Source organism: Anopheles coustani, chromosome X (genome assembly GCF_943734705.1).
Source record: "Anopheles coustani chromosome X, idAnoCousDA_361_x.2, whole genome shotgun sequence".
Taxonomy (NCBI): domain Eukaryota; kingdom Metazoa; phylum Arthropoda; class Insecta; order Diptera; family Culicidae; genus Anopheles; species Anopheles coustani.
The window spans coordinates 583,712-601,607 of NC_071290.1; the positions used below are offsets into that span (position 1 = coordinate 583,712).

A 17,896-nucleotide genomic window follows, 5' to 3' on the forward strand; every position below is an offset into this window, starting at 1 on the left:
CCCCGTATGAACGCGTTGCTTAATCCTTAATCACCGGTTCCGGTTTTGTTGCAGTTGTATTTACACACTTCCTTTTCCGACACTTCCAGGACTCGAGGCTGGTGGTTTGGTCACTTCCGCTTGGCTGTGCTATCCAGTATTGATTGGCATGTTTGGATATGCGGATACATACTCACCTGAAGGTTGATGTTCGGTTTTCTTCTGGTGCTTATGTACGTGGTGCATGTATTGACCCGATGCAGATGGGACACTTCATCGATTCCTATCCATCGTTTGCAGCGTTTACCGTCGTTGAGGACAGTGCCGGGGGAAAATAGAATAAAATAAAATAATATAAAAGAATGTTCTATAGGATACCAACATAGTCCACGGAATTTCGAAAATTTAAATTCAATCCGCTGCCCTAAGCTAAAATGAACTGAATGAAAAACAAGCCCAATCCGTTATAGAGCAAACTATCTCCATCACGGACTTGTACCATCACAACGTAGGAAATATTTTAATTTGCTGTAATTTTTACTTAGGGATACAACGGAAAAGTCAAATGGGCTCAATTATTACGACACTTACAGCAATCGAACAAGGTTGTTAGAGTTACAGCATACAGTTTGTCAAATGTCAAACATCACGCAAGGAGCTATCGTTCTAAGGATTCTACATCATTCTAGATTGAGTGCCGTTCGGTGATGCACGTGCGCGTCACAATAATATAATGTTGTGTGAAGTGCAAGTGAAAGTGAAGTGCAAGTGAAAAAAATAGCGGTGGTAAGTGTTCCTGTAAAGTGGTTCCTGTAAATTCTGCATGAGCAGCTCTCCCAGAAGGACAAATTAATTATTAATTCAAGGTAAGTTTTTGATTTTCGCTACTTCTGTAAATTCTGAGTAAGATCTGCCAGTGCCGCCATCTCGCTTCGACGGCATGGGCAGATGTTTCTCAGACTTCCCAGAAAAAATGTGCGGCTTCAGATTTCAATTTAATCACGCACGCGCGCACGGCTTTGACAATCAATTAATTATAATTTTCTTTAATTATAACTTCTTTTTTAATTTTAAGAAATGTCTGTGTGTTTGTGTGTATGAGTGAATATATTGTTATTAATAATTTGTTTTTTTTTGTTTCATTCCAGGCGGACCACCTTCAGTTCGGCAGTAATAAAGGTGGTGAGTTTGTTTTAAGTAGTTTTTATTAGTGTTGGGTCGTGCGCTACTGTGCAGGATTTTCGAATAGATCAGTTGGATAGTCTACGTATGCTTTGATCCTTTCCTCTTCCATGCGTTTCAGTTCCTTTCTGATTCAATCGTGTCGTCGTGCTTTCTGATCCGATTGAAACCAATATGACAATCACGACATTATGACTGATAGAACCTACTTTCTATCTGCCTTCTAATTCTGTTAAAAATGCAATCACATCCTGAGCAGATGACTTGTCTCCGTAATCCCGATTTCCTTGCGCAGGGCATTTCCTCCCTGCTGTCGAGCCTTATGCCGGGCTTTCTCGGCTGCGCTGGTTGGCTGGGGGGACGGGTTAATACTCACCGGCGAGGGCAACGCTGGAGCCCACGTTGCGTGCGATGGCCGGCGGCGAGTGACGAATGCAGCAGCAGATCTGCTGCAGGCCCGGCACGCCGTGCAGCACCAGAATGAAGCCGCTGCGGAAGCGCGCGTTCATGTAGCAGTAGATGATCGGGTTGTAGCAGCTGTGCGACATGGCGAGCCAGTGAAAGGCGAACCAGAAGTATGGCAGCAGGTCCCACGACGCTTCCAGCTTCATCAACTGAAAGAAGGGACGCGCGAGGTAGTTTTAAAGACAACAGTAGGTGGAATCGCATACCGATCGTTAAATAACCGAATCCGTATGCCAATGCACCTATTACCGTCTCACTACTTACCATCAGGAAGTTGAAGGGCAGCCAGCAGAACGTAAACACGATCACCACGGTTACCATCATCTTGATCATCTGCGAATATGAGAGAGAGGATGTGCAAGTTAGTTCGGACCCAGTAGTGCGTTTATCTTTTCTTTAAACAACCACAACCACGTTTTTAAAAAGGTCCGTCTTTTGTAAAGCTGTCTTGTGGAAGAAAAGTTCGGGTCGCCCTTTGTAATGGCAATTTCCACCGCGTAACAATGTTACAACCCCCCCGACCGCCCGAGGAAATGAAAAGCGAAAGGCGAAAAGGTCACACTTTCCACGTCACCCACGCCAACAACGCCGGGTGGGAAGGAAAAGCCAAGCCAAGAAGACGGTGGTGGTGGAAAATGATCGCGCAACTCACGGAAGCGAAAACCGTGCGATTTGCTGTGTAGCCCGTTTCGCCTGTGTGATTGCATATAAACCCACAGCGGGTTTGTGTGTGTGTGTGTGTGTGTGTGTGTGTACTGTGAAGACGATTGTCCGTGGGAAGATGGGTTCGTCGCTTTTCCAACGGCACTTTCGACGAGTCGTTTGTTTAGCGTAGCGGGGAGTCTAGCTGGCCGGAAGCGAATTTTGTGCCATGGTTCGAGAGAAGAGGATGAACCGGAATCGATTAAACTTCCCCCCGTTTCAGCTCGCCCCGCCTGATGGCTATTACCATTACGTAGTCATCGGAAGACGACGAGAAGCCATTGGTTGTTGGAGGCGCCGCGATGTGCGGGTTGGGAATTCTTGTCCACGATTTCCCTCCACTAGTAGCTTTGCTCCCGCTTTTTGAATCAAGTTATCTTGTTTGTTTTTTTTAGCTTTGTACATGGCCTACTCGCTACTTCCTCGTACCGGTTGGGAAATGTTATGGGAACCTCACTTTTGACATTCGTCGTCGCCGAGAATGAAAGTGAACGCTCACTTCACTGTGAGCGCCGTGAAAGGCGCAAACCGGATATACCGGGACGTTGCTCCAGGCGTACGGTTGGTGATTTGTTTTATGTTTGGTTTTTTTCCCCCAAAACATAAAACCAACGCTCCAGCGAGACCTGCCGGAGAGAAGTTCTCGACCCTTCGGATGCATTTTAATCCCCACCTCGTGGTTCCGAGGCGGAGGGCCAGGGAAGGCGCAAACACACGTGAGTAGAATAGTTGGTTTTTGTTTTTTTTTTTCAAAATTTGTCACCGTTGCTTTTTTTTTTAATTTGCATTTTGAAAAAAAAAATACGAAGAATACAAAATTACGAATAGTTAACAATATTAACTTACGAGCGAGATTATGTGTTTTTTGTGGGTGTGTGTGAGAGTGTGGGTGTCGGCACAGAAACAAAACAAACTTCCGGGGCTTCCGGAGATTCGATTGTTTGTTTGTTTGTTTGTTTGTTTGTGCTGTTTTTTTCCCGAATCCTCCGGAGCTTCCGGGCGTTTTCATGATGCCAGATGATGCGCCTTTGTTCGTGTCCTTGGTTGGTTTGCTTGGCGACCCTCCTCCCATTGTGTAACCTCTCCTACCAGCCCCGCGCCTGGGTGGCGTGCGTGTGTGCTGTCCGTCCTCACTCTAATCTGCCGCGTTCCGAGAGGTACCGGCCGGGGGTTTGTGGTGGTGGTGGTGGTGCTGCGCGGTGCATGGAAGCAGTTTGGCGCTTGGCGAAGGGGCGATGAAGATGAATCTAATATAGAGAACTATGTACAACAAGAAAGGCTGCACCGCGCGAAAACACACACACACACGCTCCGAACACCACGGGTCTCTTCTCCCCGGCGCGTCCTTTTCGAACCCGTTCGGTCGCGGAGAACCCCGTAGGAGGGGCGGGCAGCAGCAGCAGCAGTAGCAGCAGGGGGGGGCGTTGGGTGCGATTGAGGAGGGTCTGGTCTTAGATGATCGATGTGGGAACGAGGGGGAATGTGGGGTGGTGTGTACGACTAGCTACGTGGCTCCTACGTCGAGGCCGTGCGAACCTAGTAGGGGCCGGACTTGCCGGGCGGGCCGTATTGCGCGGCCGGTGCGGACGCACCGGAGCCGCCGTGGCCGCCGAGATCGCCGCCGCCCAGGGAGCCACCGTGTCCGCCGAGGTCACCGCCGCCGAGCACGCCGCCAGCGCCGCCGCTGAGGTCGCCCACGAATCCGCCGCCGCTCGCGTATCCGCCCGAGGACGCGCCGCCGGACGACTCCTTCTGCGTCTTGTACTTGATGAAGTAGACCTCCGGCTTGCTGGGCTGGGTCGGGGCCGGCGTCGGGATGACGATGTCCTGCTGCTCGTCCGGCTTCTTCACCAGCACGTACACGAGCGTCTTCTCCTCGTTCTGCGGCTGGAGCGGGATCTGCGGCGCCTGGTAGGCGGGCGCGGACGGCGCCTTGATGAAGATGATCTTGTAGTGCTTCTGGGGCGCGGCAAGCTGGATCGGGCGCTGGACGCGCACCTCCTCCGGCTCTGGTGGGGGCACGTGCACGTAGATGTGCTTCTGGATGATGGCCTGCTGCGAGCCGCCGCCGAAGCTGCCACCGCCGAAGCCGCCGCCGCCGCCGCCGAAGCTGCTACTTCCACCCGAGCTGAACGACGATCCTGCGGAGGGGGGGTGGAATGCCGTGAGGCGCAAACGAAGCGAGAGTTCCGTTTAAAACAGTTGCCCATTTATTCCACTAGCTTAAGCTATAAACGAAAATCCCTCTAGCCCTTCGATGGGATTTTCCCGATCTCGGCTCAACCCACTTTTCCTATCCAACAAAAAACCACGGCTTACAAGCTTTTCAAATCCAGAGGAGAAAGCCAGTCCCATTAAAAGGGAACTTTTAAAAATTTGATTTCGAAAACTTCATCGGGTTCGTCGCTTGATGCCGACATTCAATAACGGAGAAGTCTTTCATTCTTGGCGAACGTTTTAAGATGTTCGTTGCGCCTGTTACAATCCAGGATTGTGTATTGGGTGTGTGTACTTGTATGTTTTGTGCTCCGAATGCTTTGATTGTTGAAGGATGATGCTGCTGCTGGTTGAAGAGACTAAGAGTATAAACCACACTTTTCGGTTCTGTCCTCGTAAACGTTCTGCCGGAAACGTGTTTTTTTGGTCTGGAACACGCCGAAAAGTCACACGAGGAGCAGCACTAGAGTGGTTACCACAACGCACACGTCACAATACCAGCAAAGCAAGCACGAACACTATTCTCCCCGAAAGAGCTATGTTGAAGGTTGGTTTTAGGCTGTTCGTTTAATTGAAACTGTTTGTGTGTGTGTGTGGATGTGGTTGTGTTGATGTATGTTTTTTAAATTATTGGACACTTTCACCCGGAAAAGGGGTGAGGGAAAGCCGAGAAACCGTGGGTTGGGGTAGAAAACCTCCACACATGGTGGGAAAATGCAAAACCGACTTGTTCCCTTCTAGCGAGCCTTTTCTTTATAGCGCACACACACACCTCCGAATCCACCGGCACTTCCGCCGAAGCTGGCACCGGCACCGGACGAGAAGCCGCCGCCGCCGAATCCGCCGCCGACGCCGCCGAAACCGGAACTACCGCCGGACGTGAAGGATCCGCCGGACGCGTAGCCGCCGCCGCCGCCGCCGCCGCCACCGTGCGAGCCGCCGCCAGTTGATGGACGATTGTATGAGTAGCCCGCTTCCGGCCGAGCGGAAGCCAGGACCAAACAACAGCTCACCAGCACGAACGTCTTCATGTTTGTGTGTGTGTGTTTCCCTGCTTTGCGGCTTTTTGACTTGTTGAACTATTCGCGTCCTAGTGTCCTTTCCTTCCGACACTCGGGCTGTAACACGTAACTGTGTGCGTGGGTGTGTGTGTGTGTGTATGGGCGTGTGTAATGGCCGCGAACGAGAACGACACTTCACTCGCTGTCTTTGGGCCGATCTTGGTTTGATCGATGCAAATGCTTCACTGATGATTCGTTTGCCCGGGCCGATGCAATTTATACCCTTTTTACCCCACGGCGGGAAGAGCGCAAACGGAGACCCAAACTCCCAGGTCGCGGCACAAAAGGCCCACCACCACCGGAGCCCGGGCTGGAGGGGAAAAGAAAGAAAAAAAAAGCATCACCAACCCAGACAACAACAACAAAACGAAACGAAACGAAACACGCGGACAGAAGCTCCGGCCACGTTTATTTCTCGTGCCTCGCGCCGTGCGCAGTTTCGTTGATTTCGTGAATCAACTCCTCTCGCGCGCTTCTCGTGCGTTCGAAATGTTTTTTTTTCTTTCTTCTGTTTTGGCCGGTGTCTTCTCCCCTTCCTTTGCCTCGGCACCGGTGCCGTGTGTGTGTGTTTTTTTTCTTCCACCAGTCTTCCAGTTTGCACCTGAAAGTGCTGCGTGAAGAAATTGTCCGAGCGAGAGATACCCGCGCATACAGCAACAATCCGCGGCAAAACGACCCCTACCCTACCCACCTCTACCCCCGGCAAAACGGCGTACGACTCGAAGATCTTAAGAGCGCGCCCGGAGCCGTCGCCGAAGAGAGGGAAATGATTCGGTTTTCGTGGCAAACGGTCGTAAAAGAGGAGTAGCAGCAGGGAAAGGGGGGAGGGGGAGGCCCAAAAGCGGGCGGGTACCAAATGAAAGGAAAAGTGAACTTCTGTTCCCGTGCAAGTCGGTCGGGTCCGGGGTAGGGGGGGGGAGAAAGAGAAGACGCACCGAGGGGAGGGCGGAGGGACGAAATCTCATCAAACGGTTCCCCCCCCCCCCCCCCCCCCATGAAGTGCAGCATCTTTACCTTTTCTCGGCACTCTCTTCACGGAATGGGGTGGGGTTTGGGGTTGTTTCGCGAGCCTGAACTTTGGCGTCCGAAAAAAGAATTGCTGGTAGTTTTTGGTTTGGCGCTTGTTTGCTTCTTTTGTTGGTAGACGTAACGAATGGCCAATGTTCGTGCAGCGTTCGGGCAAAAAGCATCCAATCTGTCCACCGGGGGGAAACCGTGTTTTACAGTGGTGATGTTTTCCACCGGAGACGAACAGGGCAGCACCAATTTCTCGCCTTTCTCCTAGCTCCGCCGACAAAAGGAGGGTTCGCCTCCAAAGGTGGCCTTTCCGTTCAGCACCAAGACTTGGTTGTCGAAAAACATTCTTCGTGTGAATTTCGAAATATGTCCCCATTACAATGTAAATTTATTTTCTACTATGCAAAATCTTGTTGGTTGAATCATCAAAAATCAACACACAACGCTTATTTGCAACATTAAATGTTTTAATGATTTTTGTTTTCAGTTTTTGGGAGGGGGAAGTCGTTGGGTGGTGAATGACATTTTTCTGCTGCAATCGGGGACTACTGGCGGGCCGGATGGGGGAGGGGGAGAGGTGGAATCTAGCGCGAAGTACAAGAAGCAGCCGGGCTCTGCTGCCGGTTTTGAAGATGGGTTTTAATCCGCGAAACGCCGCTGCTTCCCATCGTGCGATAGCTCCACCATTATGTGACCGGTTTGGGAAAGAGGAAAAGAGGAGCAGAAGGGAACGGGGAAAGGGAAACGAAGGGATGGGATGGTGCTGGTCGAAGGAAAAGAAAAACGCAAAGGAGAAAGGGTTAAGCGAAGGGAGCGATATCGTGATCGCGCGGTGAACCGTGTGGCAAAGTTCAAGCTTGTCCATCCCACTCTCTCTCTCTCTCTCTCTCCTTCTAGATTTCTTTCCACCCTCCATGCACAACGCCCTCCCCATCCTCGTGCCCCACCCAACGGGGTGAGAAACTTGAATGAAGGGAAGCGGTCCAGAACGATGAAGAAGACGACCTCTCGCGAAGCGAAAGGGGATGAACATATAAAAATGGGAAAAATATAAAACACATAAACCCACCCCGTTGGTGGCGAATGTTCGCGTGTACGGATGCCACGCTCCCCTCTAACTTCATGCAAAAAAGAAGGCAAAGGGCTGGGGAGGGAGGAGGATGCTGCCTGTTCAAACTAGTTGCGGATGTTGGTGTATACTTTTTCGATTGTTATTGGCTTCCGGCATAAATAAGAGTCAACTAGTGCGGCAAAAGTGCATACCTGTTATCATGCACCTCTTCTTCCATTCACCAAACCAACACAGGGTACGATCTCGCGATATTGCTGAGGTTTAGATACGGCCGTACCTCGTGGGCCCGGTTGTTAGCTAAACTATGTGCGTAGCTGTTTAGTTGAACTGAACACTGTTTGATTACTCCAAAATCTTTGAAAGCGATCACTAATTTTTCTGATATGTCATTCCTTGTTTATGAAATGTTTTGCTCGTGTCGTGCTATCAACTGGAGACGAGTCTCCATCAATGTAATCTCTGTCGCCGATTTACGGTTCTAGGGCAGCTTCTTCTTTATAACATTTATAGCCTACCTACTGGTGATCGGATATTTCTCGGGGGACGTGCTCGTCCCTCTGCTCGTAGCTAATATTCTTACTTACTAGCAGCATCTTTGAAAGCAACCACCTAATTTTTCTGATATTTTGTATATTCTAGGTGCTGATGCGGGTGCTGGTGTAGGTGATGCGATGTCAGGAACGCCAGCCATTTCTCGGGGGACGACGTGTTCGTCACGGAGGGTTCGCATCCAAAGTGACCTTTATGTTTGGTTAGTTTGATCCGTTGCTGCATCAATACTTGGGATGAGGTATATATGTCCAAACTATGTCTCCAGCAATGTAATCCTTGCCACCGCTTCACGGTGCTTCGATCTAGTTTGCGAGATTCCCGAATTCCCAAGACCCAAGATCTCCCTCCCGGACTTTGTAGATCAGCATCCAAATCCCGTCAACGCCCTCTCGCACCATGCAACGACGTGGATGGTGGTCATAGACGTGCAGGGAAATCGTTTTTCCTGAGCTGAACACAATAGAGATGGGCGAGAAAACGGGGCATGAAATGAAGCATGGAGCCAAGGCACCGGATCACGTAATCGGACGCATTTGTCCGCAAATGGACCAACGCGTACGCATGCGTTGACACCATCCAATCTTCCCGTACCTCTCCCCCCGCCCCACCTTTGCGATGGCTCTTACTTTTGTTTGCTAAATCCATGCCGAACTGAGTGTGTGTGTGTGTGTGTGGGAAGTTGGTCCCGTTTTATTCGGCCCACCATTGTGAGGCCGTATTGTGAGGCGCCTTGTGGAACCCTTCTGATGGCGGTGAATAATAGGGCGCCGGAGCCACAAATGACCGCTTGCTGCACGTCCGGATATCTGAGCAGCGGTGATCACCCCGGCATCACGCAGCATACAATAATGCCGGTGCCACATTGCGTAACGCTCACGGCTTAATGGCTAACGGCGCCTCGGAGATGGCCGCACCGGGGAGGAACGGGATTTAGCAGCGCCGTGCCGGGCGACGGGCTCGGTGTAACCCATCCTTCGTGCACTCCCGGGGAGAGAGAGGGAGCCGCCGCCCGATTTATGCGGCGCTCATCATCAAACGATCGTTTGGATCTGTTGCCCAATCGACGTTTATTTAAGGCATCACTCAGCGCTTACGGCTCGCACACTCGTTCTGAGCCGATCCGGGCGCCCGGCTGATGAGGGCCAAATGTTATTGAATTAAGACACCTGCTGATCAAAAGCGACCAAGGCTCAACTCCGTCATCACCGAAATGTAATTCTGTAACGAAGTTTTTCAGTTAGTTGGTCTTGACATTTTCTAAAGAACTAAATCGATATTGAGACATACATAGTACAAATGTTGATTGATTTCCCCGCTCACTGGTGAACCTGGGAGAGTAGGGGAGGCGGTAGAGCAAGCTTGTTGCTGAGGAAAAATTACGCCTAGTAATTGCTAATTGCTAGTATTTCAAATGGGATGCAAGGGGATATCTATCAAACTCCCAACCAATATTGAACCCGCAGTTTGCGGCCGGTAACAACAATTAGCTCCTCCTGTTTCGATTCTTTGGGATTCCTTACCAGAGTTGTGATAGATAAGAACGTTGATGATTCTCCTGGTAGAAAGCTTAATTACTGAAACGTACAATATTAGACCCGTTCCGTTCTTCCCGATCCGGGGGGGGGGCGATCTTGGGCCGATCTTCGGGGTACGGCAACCCCGGGCCTCCGGGAATGCTAGTTATGTAATAAGGGCAGGTGCCATGGGGTGTGTAGAAGAACGCCGGCCCTAGCTCTCCCGCTCGGGGGCTTGCCCCATGCCTTATTCCGTCCGTTTATCTCGGGTCATGGATCGATCGAAACGAAATTTCACATCTTTTGTGCGATAAAATAACAAAAGCCACACAAAAGCCACCACCGTCATGTAACGCGAATCGAAGCTAAACAAAAATAGACCGAAAGAGTCTGTACCTGGGTGAAGGGAGGGGAGGGTGGGGGTGGCATGGACGCAGGGGTCGTAATGCGCGCGTGCTCCGATATTTATCATCCGCAGCAGCGGAGCGGCGTCTTGCGAGCACGAGGTGTTGATCTGCATTTGCACGCTCGTTGTTTTCCTCTGTTAGCGCGTGTGTGTGTGAATATGGAGGAAGCGCGCGAAACACATTACATGGCACACGGCGTGGTGCCGGCGCGAAAGCCCGAAACCCCGTGGCGTGGCGTTGCCCGCCACAAACAAACAAATAAACAAACAAATGAAAACCTGTATATGCTCTTTCGATTATTGCGGAGCGATGCAGCTGTTTGGGAATGTGTGGGAGTCGCGGGGAAGATTTCCCAGAGGAAGATGGTGTACGGAACTGCAGCCCGAAACGTGGCACTCGGTCTGGCTTGAAAATCGGGAAAGAACCGCTGCGAATGCGAAGCGTGGTCCGGGGTTTCGAGTTTGTCTTCGGGAACTCTCACTTTCGGGTGGCCGCAAAAAAAAAAACCCGCTACACTCCGAGCGCTTGATGAAGTCATGCCCGGGTCCGGAACATGCCGCTCGGGAGCTTTGGGGTGGGAAGTTGGACCAATTTCTTCCCCTAGCTCGCTCGTCTTGGGAAGCGCGTTTGCCTTTTGTCCGGTGCACGGCGGAGGCGAAATTGCGACGACTTTCACTTTGCAGTCGGCCACTTCGGGGCAAGAAATCGATGCGCGCAAACACTTAGTAGGTTAGCGGTGTGACTTTGTTGCATCAATGTTGCCCCCCCACCCCTCACCGCCTCCTCAAGCCTCACTGTCCGGTTGAGGTACATCCTCTTCTGCAAGTACCATCAAATGCAGTGATTTACCGATCGATACACTACTCCCCCTCCCGAACCGGAACCTCTCGGAGCTCCCGTCGGCTCGCGTCGGGAGAAAGGGAAAGCGAGCGCAAAGGGGGATTTTGCCATCGTCACGCCAATTTGTGCATCACGCGAAAGGGGGGCACAACACAACAACAAAAAAAGTGTACCCACGCCCGGGAGAGTTTATTTTTGGTTTGATTATCCCTTTTTTTCCTCTGTGTGGCCCGGGCTCGAAGAAATTATGAAACAAACAGGGAGAGAGGAAGAGGCAACCCGGGGGGACAGCGATTCTGCGCGAGGAAGTGTTAATTCGCATCGGACGATAGGGCGATGGTCGTCAGCACTGAAGTGAACAAAAACGGAACAACCAGTTCCGTAATCTTAAGCGGGCAAAATATGGGCGATACTGGAGGGAACAAGTAGGTAGGTAGGGGGGGATGGGCAGGAGGGTGCGTACGCCGCCTGCCCACTTGTGGCTGGCAGGGGTGTTCGACACTTTCGTCTTTCGTCCCGGCCCCGGGGAGTCCTTCCAAAGCCAACAGGGCGCGCGGCGGGGAAGTCTCAAGGGGGGGGCAACCGGAGGAAGAAGAACGGATAAACGCGCGTTACGAAAACGAAAGTCCGTACCGTGGCGTTTATCGCGTGTGTGCCAACAGGCGAACCGGAAGCGAACCGGTAACGGTCGCTTGGAATGCCGTCCGCTGCGCCGCGTTACGTGCCTGGAAAGCTGGACAATAATGCAGCACCCTACATACAGTCACCGGACCATGTGCCATATTAGTAACTGTTCGGCAGACACGCAAGTATACCCATCCAATAAGAGTGGAGATGTCTGCAAATGGAGTTACTTACAACTTCGACCATCATCTTCTTGTGACCTGGCTTGGCCTAACCTCACTTTAAAATCCTGTAAGGCGCGTTACATTTGTTGAGGCGTTTGCCGCCAAACGAAGGCGCTGAAACCGATGTTCAAAAGGATTGGTAGCGATTGCTTTATCCTTGCAGCTCTCGACCGCAATCTCCTCGACCCAGGCGGCGTAAATATGTCGAAAGCGCCCAGGCCCGGGCCAGAAACCGCAGGAATGTCTCGAACGACGGAACAATGCGACACAGTGGCGCAAGAACGTCGTTTGATGAACCGCGCCGAACCATAAACTATCCGCTCCTCTGGTGCAATCTCCAGAGGCGGCAACCGGAGGCCGAGGCCCCGCTCCATTGCGACGTCTTTCCGTTTCGGCGTAGTGCAATCGATTTGGGCTTCTGAAATGGGCGGGAATTTCCATTAGCATGCGATGATGTCAGGCATTTTCCGCGTCGCACTCGCAAACCCACCACTCCCGTCGTGTCGTCGACGGGGGGGCTAAACCGATTTGCTTTGTTGTCACGACATCCCGGGTTGGGCTGACAACACCGATTGACGATCCGTCAATCCCCTTGACCGACTTGTATAGTTGATACAAACAGACGCTGGGATGTTGATCAAGAGTTACCAATTTAAAAGAATATGAATTGCCGCTGGAGAAGTTCTTCCAGACGTTGTGCTATTTGCTGATAGTCTCCTACGTCAAGAGACGCAAGCTCTCACTCATTCGCATCGCCCTATTCGGAACAGTTGTTTTGGGGCGTATTTAACCTGTACGACAGTACGTGTCATCTCTTGCTGAAGGCACAATGGGTCCGTCGGTAATTGAACGACAATAAATTAACCTCAACTATCGAAACATCAACTCCGCAGGTTACCACCGTCTGACGCTTTGGAAGGGCTCAAGGTGCTTTTCTGCACTTACCACCTGTCATCCGACAAGAGATCTCTCCTTCAAAGTGACAGGCAAGCGGCATGCAATGCGCCTGAAACGCTTAACCACAACAATCATTCAACGTCGTGTCCTTTGTTGGAAGGTAATTTCATCCGATTATCCACTCGTGTGCTGTGTGTGCATCGTCAATGTTGCCAACACCGCTCCTGCTTTCTCTGTCCCTTTCCCGCTTTTCTTCGGCGACCCTTGGGGAGAATGTTTTCCACCACGCGGGTAGGTGGATGTGCAGAACACTGTGCAACGGAATCCTTTGGATGATTCGAACCATGACTCACAGCTCGTGGTGCATTAATTTTCCGCAAACACGATTGAGACTGTTTTCTGATTTAAATATAGGTAATCGATACACACGGCAGAACACAAAGCATCGAAACGTCACTCGTAAAGCTTCCCCCATATAGTAACATTATCGATGCGTTTACATGGCCAAGTAAACCTATAACAAACAAACAAAACCAGACAAACATACTGAAAACAACTGTGCTGCGGTATAGGGAGGAAATGAGAAAACAGTTGCCAGGCAGTGCATTTGTGCCGTAAAAAGAAACACATTTAAAACCTTGCGGAAAAGCGCCACAAAGAGAGGAGAAAAGCCCCGGTTTTTACCCAATCGACTGTAAAAGAAACAAGAGGTAGAAATTGTAGATGAGATAAACAAAACGCAACAGAGTCCGGTGCTTTTGGTTAAGCGATGCCGCGCGGGCGCGCGCGCGCGTGTTGAAGTCTCTCGCAGCGTCTTCACTCTTCGCTTGCCGTCTCTGTTCCCTGCTCTTCGATGGCAGGGAGAAGAAGACGCTCGCCGGTTTCTTATGCGTCTGTTTTTTTTATGAGTTGTTTTTTTTTGCAAAAGAAGTAAATTAATCTGTGCGCTTTCGTTCGGGCCCTCGGGAAGAGATGTAAGTCGGGTTCGCCGCGCCGCTTCGCTCACATCGGCCCATCTCCGCCAATCAACCAGGTCGGTTACACGGTTTATTTATTTTTTCCTCCCGACTGCTGTCTTAATGTTGTATGCTTTGCTTGTTGTGGGGTTTTAATTTTTTGTCTTTTTTTTAATGATTTCCGAGGGGTCGTCGTTTGGGTTACGAATGAACGGACTGCACTCCGAAGAAGCCTCTGGCAAGGCTTTATAATCAGAGGGGTGTGCGGTAGATCTGGGGCAGGGCCCCTGTTGTTAAATTAAACCGATTGGCACCAGCTCAATTTTCAGAAAAAAATCACCAACAAAAAACAACAGTCTACGACCACCACAATCAGCGCGCGTATAGGTGGGGGGGGGGGGGGGGGGGGTGGAGTTGGTGGACACGCGGGGAGGCTTTCCAAACGTGTTTTCAGTTCGGAAACGGGGCTTTGCGTAACGACAACGACGGGTCCAACCTCTGCCCTTTTCGCGTGCGTATCCGCCGGGTCGGCGGGTTTCAACCCTTAATTGGCTCATCCGCAGTCGCAACATACGTTTTTGCGCACTCACTACTTTCATCACCGTCCACCAACATTCGCGTTGTGCATACACCACCACGGTCGTAGCAGCTCGTACAAATTTAGAGTAATCGAAGCTCGTTTTCCTGTCAGATTCTGTACCAGCATGGTGAGGTTTTAAAATGTCTCATCAATGATGGAACTCGTAAGAGTTCCGCACCTGCACCTCAGTAAGAAACTGTATTTCGATCAGGCAACATATTGCCACTCGACAGAATTCAGCACGATCTCTTACAAAGCCCCAGCATGAATCGAGAAGGCGTTATCTATTTCTGCCTTTTCATCTTCAACAGCTCGGTTGTCGCTCCATCTTCTGCTTTCTCAGAAGATTCTGCGTTTATAGTCCAGCTTCCTTCGCAGCATTGGCTTCACGAGAATCCTTACGAGGCCCGGTTCCGTCTGCGGCACTGGGGTCGCCTGCACATGGCTGCTTTGCGCCAGTTTTGGTGTTGATTGTGAGAACGTATCGTTACGGAGACATCAGAGAGATTGTAGCTCAAGTGGCCCGTTAACTCCATTCATATCCGTCAGAAGGACACATCGTTCAAATTCCAGCAGTTCCTTTAATCGACGACGTCGTTGCAGTGATTGATGTTTGTTGTAAAGTCCTTTTGCTGGGAATACATTACAAATGATAGTGAAACAATCTGAATGTCTTCAAATGATATATATCTTTCTATCTTCATCTATCTAATATAAAATTCTGAATATCTTATTCTATATTAAGATCTCTGCACCTGAGTAAGAAACTGTAGGTCTACCAGCAACCTATCACCTATAGATCTTGCAACTACCCGTGTACTTTTTGACAGTTTTGTTTCATTCATTTGACAGTAGTTTTCTTTAAAGTACTAACGAAACAAGGTGTTAGAAGTTTTAGAAAGACACGTAACAATGAACTTCGGTTCGACTTTATCCATTTGGCTTTCTAAATCTGTCGCTGCATATACATGCCATGGCTGCGTATAGCTACCGGCAATAGAGCCCATGGCCAATGGCAGGGTCTATGAATTGTCGCCATCTCGAAGCGGATGGGCCTTTCTCGAACGCCCAGGCATTCGCGTAACACACATCCGCGTTCAATCCGAAATTGGAAATGGTGTGGAGCTCTTGGGTCCACCACTGGACGAACGTTCGCCGTGTGACCTCCGATCTGACCAGCGTTGGGAGGATAGTCTCTCTCCATGCAGTCTCGAGCCTAGCGCACAACACCCACAACACCTAGTGGTGCGTGAAGATCGATTCAACTTCCCTCCCTCCACTGCGGGACGGAGACGACGGATCGAAGAGATAAGCCGCCAACAACAATTACCGAACGTCGCAGGGTCTCGCGGTGTTTTGCCAAACGGGTCTTCTATCATCCCCTGCTGCGCGAAGGGAACGGTTCCATCGCCGTCGTTGGTGAAAGGCATCGCAGCCATTCGATGCGATTGCGATCCGTACCGCTCCGCGCACTACTTCTTCACCTCCCTGCCACCCGAACCAGGCTGGGGCGGGTTGCGCAACATTTTCCTCAAGAAACTGACGCGAAGAAGCGCTCTCATAGCTCTCCGCCGCGCGCATCCCTGGCAGCGACATTAAAGTCATCTGGCGGTCGTCGGCATGCAGGCATGCGTGTGTGGTAGTGGTTCTGGTAACACCGGTTCCGCGGATTATCAATCCCAGCCAAAGAGCGGTTCCGCGGACGTGTTCCCGAAGGGCTGCTTTTTATTGCACCCCCTGCCGTTTGATGCAGGGTGAACAAATTTGCGTGATTTGCGGAACGTTCAACCTCACTTCAGTGCGAGGCTTGGTGCATATGCTTTCTCCCATTACATACGGCTCCAGCGCCGGGTATGGGGAGAAGTCCAAAGGTTAGGGGGTTAGACGAGAAGCAGACGACCGGGCCAAAAACGCTACGGGACGGATCTTAGCAAAACGGGAGCAGCTCAAAATAAAGGTTCCAGTAGCAACATGAGCACTTAATTTGAATGCCACCGAACAGAGGGAGATGGAGAGGAGGGTAGGTCGCGAATGGGCGAGAGGTGAAGGATGGAATTTCAAAATAACCCCGAGCATGGGATGGCAAGAAGCGGACAATCGAGCGAGCGCGCTGGCCCCGGCATTCGAGGGAAAGTAATTATTTTCCCGCGCCGGAAAAGCTGGCTGACCGACCGTTGTTGGACCCGGTCCGATCCCCCGAGGGATGTTTATTCCCTCGTCAAAATTCGTCATCCCCGGGGGGGAGGACGGGGGGTGAAGCACCCGGAGAGGGGTGCACACCACCGTCACGGGGTCAACATGGACCTGATTAACTCCTCCTCCGTTACTTTCCAGCCATCCTTAGACCAGTTAATTGGACAAGCAGCCCGTTTGCAAATGAACACGCGCCAAACTTCCTGGCAACGTCCCTTACTATGGTGATGGGTGGAGGAGGAGGAGGAGGAGAAGGAAGAACGGGTGCCAGAAGGAGAGGGAGCTCTGGGTCAAAGTGGAATGTTTTGCCAAGAAGGACAAGCGGGCGCAAGCTAATGATAGCAAATTTGTTTTCGCCAACTCGTACCAGGCAAATGCTACCAAAAATGGCAGAGTTGTCATAAAATACTGGCAAAACGAGCAAAAGATGTTCACTGTTAACTGCAAGCCTTTACTTCACCAATATGTGAAGGGGTTTCAGCCGGTTTTCGACATTATAATCGCCGACTGCTTTTGTAAAATCCATCCGTAGTTCATCTGTAATTTGTTTACCTTTTTAGTCCTGCGTAGTTGTTTACCATTTTGCGCGGACAATTTGACAGAATGAACTCTCCACCGCAATCGCCGGATTGACACGAGATGTCATGGATGCTGCCGTAATTTGAAAAATGTGTCCGTTGCGTTCCTGGGTGTGCCGCCTTGACCTGTCAACTACCAGGCCACGTGTCCATCGATGAGTTCCTCCTTCTTCCTTTCCCTCCCCCCGTCGAGGGGAAGGGAAAGGTCGTCTTTCGATCCATAATTTTATATTGACAAATTTGATGTGACTCACAAAGGGCGAGCCGTCGAGTCTCCGGGCTTTTCTCCGACACGGCGGGCGGGGAAGTGAGGTTATTAAAATAGAGGGTCGTTATCCCAGCCTTCCCCCCTCCCCCTGGTCCCACCTCCCCCCTCCGGAAACCTTTCGCTCGAACGTTCGCTCGGGGAGGTAGTGCGAAAAAAAATCGAATGAAAACAGGACCGCTGAGAGAGCCAACCGAGGGAAGGAAGGACGCGACGCAAGGCGCATGGGAAAATGAAGGAAAGAATCGATTAAAGGAGCTCGCCATTGCCCATTTCCATAACGATCGGTTCGCTGCTCTTCCGGCAGGACTTTGGTCGTTTTTTCTTTCCTTCTTAGCTGGACCAACCATTTTCCTCCATCAACACTTGACAGCTGCCCACCCCTGTGCGGGCGGTAACTAGCTTTCCACTGCGTTGGCAAAAAAAAACCCCCACCGGAATCCGGAGGTGGAAAAAAGAAAATAACAAAATCGTTGACGTCGATCGGTCTACCTGACCGCTACGTCTTTTTAGCTGCTGCGGCTGAAGGATAAAAAGGCTCCGGCGGCAAAATGGAAACCAGGAGTAAAAC

The 17,896-nt window shown here is 50.9% G+C and overlaps 2 protein-coding genes across 2 annotated transcripts in view; both read right to left on the reverse strand.

Annotated features, from left to right (window-relative positions):
- The window catches only part of LOC131269427 (RYamide receptor), a 49,519-nt gene that overhangs the window by 1,721 nt on the left and 29,902 nt on the right, over window positions 1–17,896 (reverse strand). Inside the window, exons 5-7 of the mRNA XM_058271781.1 lie at window positions 1,891–1,959; window positions 1,538–1,775; window positions 177–262 (exon numbers count right to left, since the gene is read on the reverse strand). Of these exons, the coding sequence (XP_058127764.1) occupies window positions 177–262; window positions 1,538–1,775; window positions 1,891–1,959 (393 nt within the window). The remainder of the gene's footprint in view (window positions 1–176; window positions 263–1,537; window positions 1,776–1,890; window positions 1,960–17,896) is intronic.
- On the reverse strand, window positions 3,865–5,576 carry LOC131269434 (keratin, type I cytoskeletal 10). The gene is made up of 2 exons (XM_058271789.1): window positions 5,318–5,576; window positions 3,865–4,469 (listed from the first exon to the last, which is right to left on the reverse strand). Exons 1-2 carry the CDS (start codon window positions 5,574–5,576, stop codon window positions 3,865–3,867), a joined length of 864 nt encoding a protein of 287 aa, XP_058127772.1.

Coding starts and splice junctions, on each gene's coding strand:
- LOC131269434 (XM_058271789.1), bottom strand. CDS start 5,576: ATGAAGACGTTCGTGCTGGTGAGCTGTTGTTTGGTCCTGGCTTCCGCT. Junction 4,470..5,317: donor AAGTGCCGGTGGATTCGGAG/GTGTGTGTGTGC, acceptor CCCCCTCCGCAG/GATCGTCGTTCAGCTCGGGT.